At 32.3% G+C, this 3,400-nt stretch overlaps 1 protein-coding gene across 1 annotated transcript; it reads left to right on the forward strand.

Moving 5' to 3' along the window:
* Positions 1 to 6: 6 nt before the first annotated feature.
* On the forward strand, positions 7 to 2,573 carry LOC140969888 (NAC domain-containing protein 75-like; the record flags this gene model as incomplete). The annotated part of the gene is made up of 4 exons (XM_073431406.1): positions 7 to 160; positions 442 to 1,031; positions 1,474 to 1,737; positions 2,323 to 2,573. Coding segments are annotated over 4 exons (1,182 nt in total), but the record flags the coding sequence as incomplete, so codon positions are not given.
* Positions 2,574 to 3,400: the final 827 nt, after the last annotated feature.

Consider the following 3,400-nt stretch of genomic DNA (forward strand, 5'->3'; position numbering starts at 1 on the left):
GCCGGAGTAAAGTTTGATCCGACGGATCAAGAATTGATAGAACATCTTGAAGCAAAAGTTGAAGGAAAAGAATCAATATCCCATCCTCTAATTGATGAATTTATTCCTACTATTGAAGGTGAAGATGGGATTTGTTATACACATCCCGAAAAGCTTCCAGGTCTGAACTGCTCTCACCATATAATTTATTTTTTTAATCTTATAAATTTTCATTTTATTTCATTTAGTGTGTGTATTGGATACGGTAGCTCAATCTGCCACGATTCAAGTAGATAGGTTTTACTATGATATTTTCTTGGAAGATAAACAATTTTTCTGACTATGGTTTGTTTTATTTATTTTTTTAATAGTCTCTCCAAGTTTCACTTCAAAGAAATTTAAATTTCAAGATTCTGTTGCACCTAAATAAACCTAACTTTGATTTTATTTCTTTCTTTCTAGGAGTGACAAGAGATGGACTTAGCAGACATTTCTTCCATAGACCCTCCAAAGCTTACACAACCGGTACAAGAAAAAGAAGAAAAATTCAAACCGAATGCGACTTACAAGGTGGCGAAACGCGGTGGCATAAGACAGGCAAAACCAGGCCAGTCATGGTGAATGGCAAGCAAAAAGGGTGCAAGAAAATCTTGGTCTTGTACACAAACTTTGGGAAAAACAGAAAGCCCGAGAAAACGAATTGGGTGATGCATCAATACCATTTAGGCCAACATGAAGAAGAAAGAGAAGGGGAACTTGTGGTTTCCAAGATTTTCTATCAGACACAACCAAGGCAATGCAACTGGTCTTCGGAGAAAAGTAGTGTTAATGCCGTTTTAGGCGAGGGGTTAAGCGTCGAGCCAAATAGCCAGAAAGAAAGTGGCAGTGGGCGTTGTTCTAATAAGGAAATGATCCCCCAAAGAGACGAATTTTCAGCTGCCGTTGTAAATGTTGGCGCACCTATTCCATGTTATAGTGCTATAGATCATATCCAGCAGTTGAAAGCTGATCATTTTAGCTTTCTTCCTTATAGAAAACCCTTTGATGATCAGGTATGTATAGCAAAATTTTCACTTCATTAGCATATTAAGCTATTATTTAAGATAATATATACTTACAAAGTGTACATTTTCAAATGAAATCATTCATCATGTCATTTACATTTTTTTTTTGCATCCAATGATTCATCACCACCAGCATTTTGTGATACTGTATTGTAATTCTCCCTCTGAATTTCTTATAATTCTTAAGTCAATTTTTATGTCTCTTAATTATAATCTATGGACATTACCAGCACATTTTAAAATTAATCTACAAATATAACAATGCATTTTCCTTCTATATATAACATTACATGCTGACCATGTTTCTTTTGTCTGTCCATAATGTGACAAACTAATGAAGCATGAATGAGAGGTCTCAGACCTGTAATGATAATTATTAAAACCAAATTAAAATAAACAGATTTTAATTTAGATGATTAATATATTTCAGGCTGGAAATATTGGAGAGACTTCAATAGGAAGGGAGGCACAAAGTGGCACATGCGAAGCGCGTGACATGATTCACATGAGCCATGAGCATCATCAAATCTCAACAGCATCAGCAGCTACAGCATATCACGTCAGCAGGCCTTTAGATTCCATTTCTGCCATTATATCACCTCCACCAGTAATGCATCACACTTCCAGCATTATTCTTGATCAAGATAACTGCTTCCATGTTCCAACGATCATGCTCCCGAATGAAAATTTCCAGGTACACCTCTATATATGAACTTTGTATAAACACACGTACACAAGTAAATATATAAATCACGAATATCCAGCCTCGTTACATACTTTTTCTTTTTCGAATTCAATACTGTTAGATCAGCAGTAAAATCATTTGTCAAGAGAGAAGACATCATTTTCTAGATATGTAAGCTCTTGCGTTAAAAATAAACAACCGAGTAAGAGGCACTTTTGAGTTTGATTTTCTTCGAAAACTGAAAATAACTATCTTGCTTTCATTTTCACATCTACCTTTTTCTGTTCTTATTATATACAACATCAGTATAAATGTCCAGTGGCTTGAGGTTAAACTAATAATTAATAAGAAAGATTATTCATTTAAAAGAAATTAATCAGTATATAACCTGTTTTATCGATCATATAACTTTGTTTGTATTTTGTACTCATCGGGAAGTGATCAGAAATTTGAAAGCCAGCTATATTGCTAACAAATAAATAATCATATTGTTGACTTTAAAAGTCCCTATCTTTTGCAGACAGTACATGATCATATACATGATTATGTTTTTATTTTTGTCACAACTAAGAATTATTTATTATATTCTGTCAGCAGCAGCAGCAGCAACAACATCATAAACTAGGAGGAAGGTCTCCATCTGGATTAGAGGAACTCATTATGGGCTGCACCTCAACTGACATCAAAGAAGTAAGTATTAGAACTCTCCAACTTTTTGACCCTAAAATGCATGCTTTCTTAAATGTGTGTGTGTGTCTCTCTGTGTAAACCACAACTACTTAGAGATCAAATCATGGAATGCGAAAAGGTATCACTTGCATTGTGGAAAATAAAGGTATGATTAGTAATGTATAAATTGAAGTAAATCGAATATATTGCAGCAATATTTGCAAAAATGTACATGAAAATAAATTTATATAATTAAATTTAATTGTTTTCGTGAATTATACCCATTTTTGAGATAAAGGGAGTATTATTTTATGATAAGGAGAGATTTCGATATATGGCTAGCCAAACTATACTTAGAGGATTTATATGCGTTTTTCTTTTTCTTGTTTTCCCGTTTTATCTCAATTTTTTTGGGTTAGATTGCTGTATCTTCTTTCCCAGCATTGCCTTTAATTAGTCACTATTAACTATCATAATGTCACCAGTTCTTACATTTTATTTTGACTTGCCAATTTTGAAGTTGAAACCGTGTCGGTTTTCTCTCTTTTAATTCCTATATCATCAATGTCTGTGTAGTAGTAGTAGTAGTAGTAGTAGTAGTAGTAGTAGTAGTAGTAGTAGTAGTAATAATAATAATAGTAATAATAATAATAATTTATAAATGCATGTAATATTGAATAGAATAGCCTAGAATATTAAAGGTACCTTAATTCTGTCTCAAGCTTATAACTAAGTTTCTTGAATCTTGACATTGGAATTTGGATTGCTAATTTTAAATTGGACTTTCATAATTATCACAAAACCCATAAAAGCCATTAATTAATTAAGTATAATTTCGAATTTTCAAGGTCAAATATTTAAATTTTCCTAGCTAGTCTATATATTTCATTCAACAGAAAACTTTGCAAATAAAAAAAAACATAAATATTATCACATTTATACATGTAATTGATCTCTCATTTTATTTATCTTCTCCTTAAACCCTTTTCGTTTTTTTTTTTTT

The sequence above is a fragment of the Primulina huaijiensis genome, unplaced genomic scaffold (assembly GCF_012295235.1).
Source record: "Primulina huaijiensis isolate GDHJ02 unplaced genomic scaffold, ASM1229523v2 scaffold42965, whole genome shotgun sequence".
In the NCBI taxonomy this organism is placed as follows: domain Eukaryota; kingdom Viridiplantae; phylum Streptophyta; class Magnoliopsida; order Lamiales; family Gesneriaceae; genus Primulina; species Primulina huaijiensis.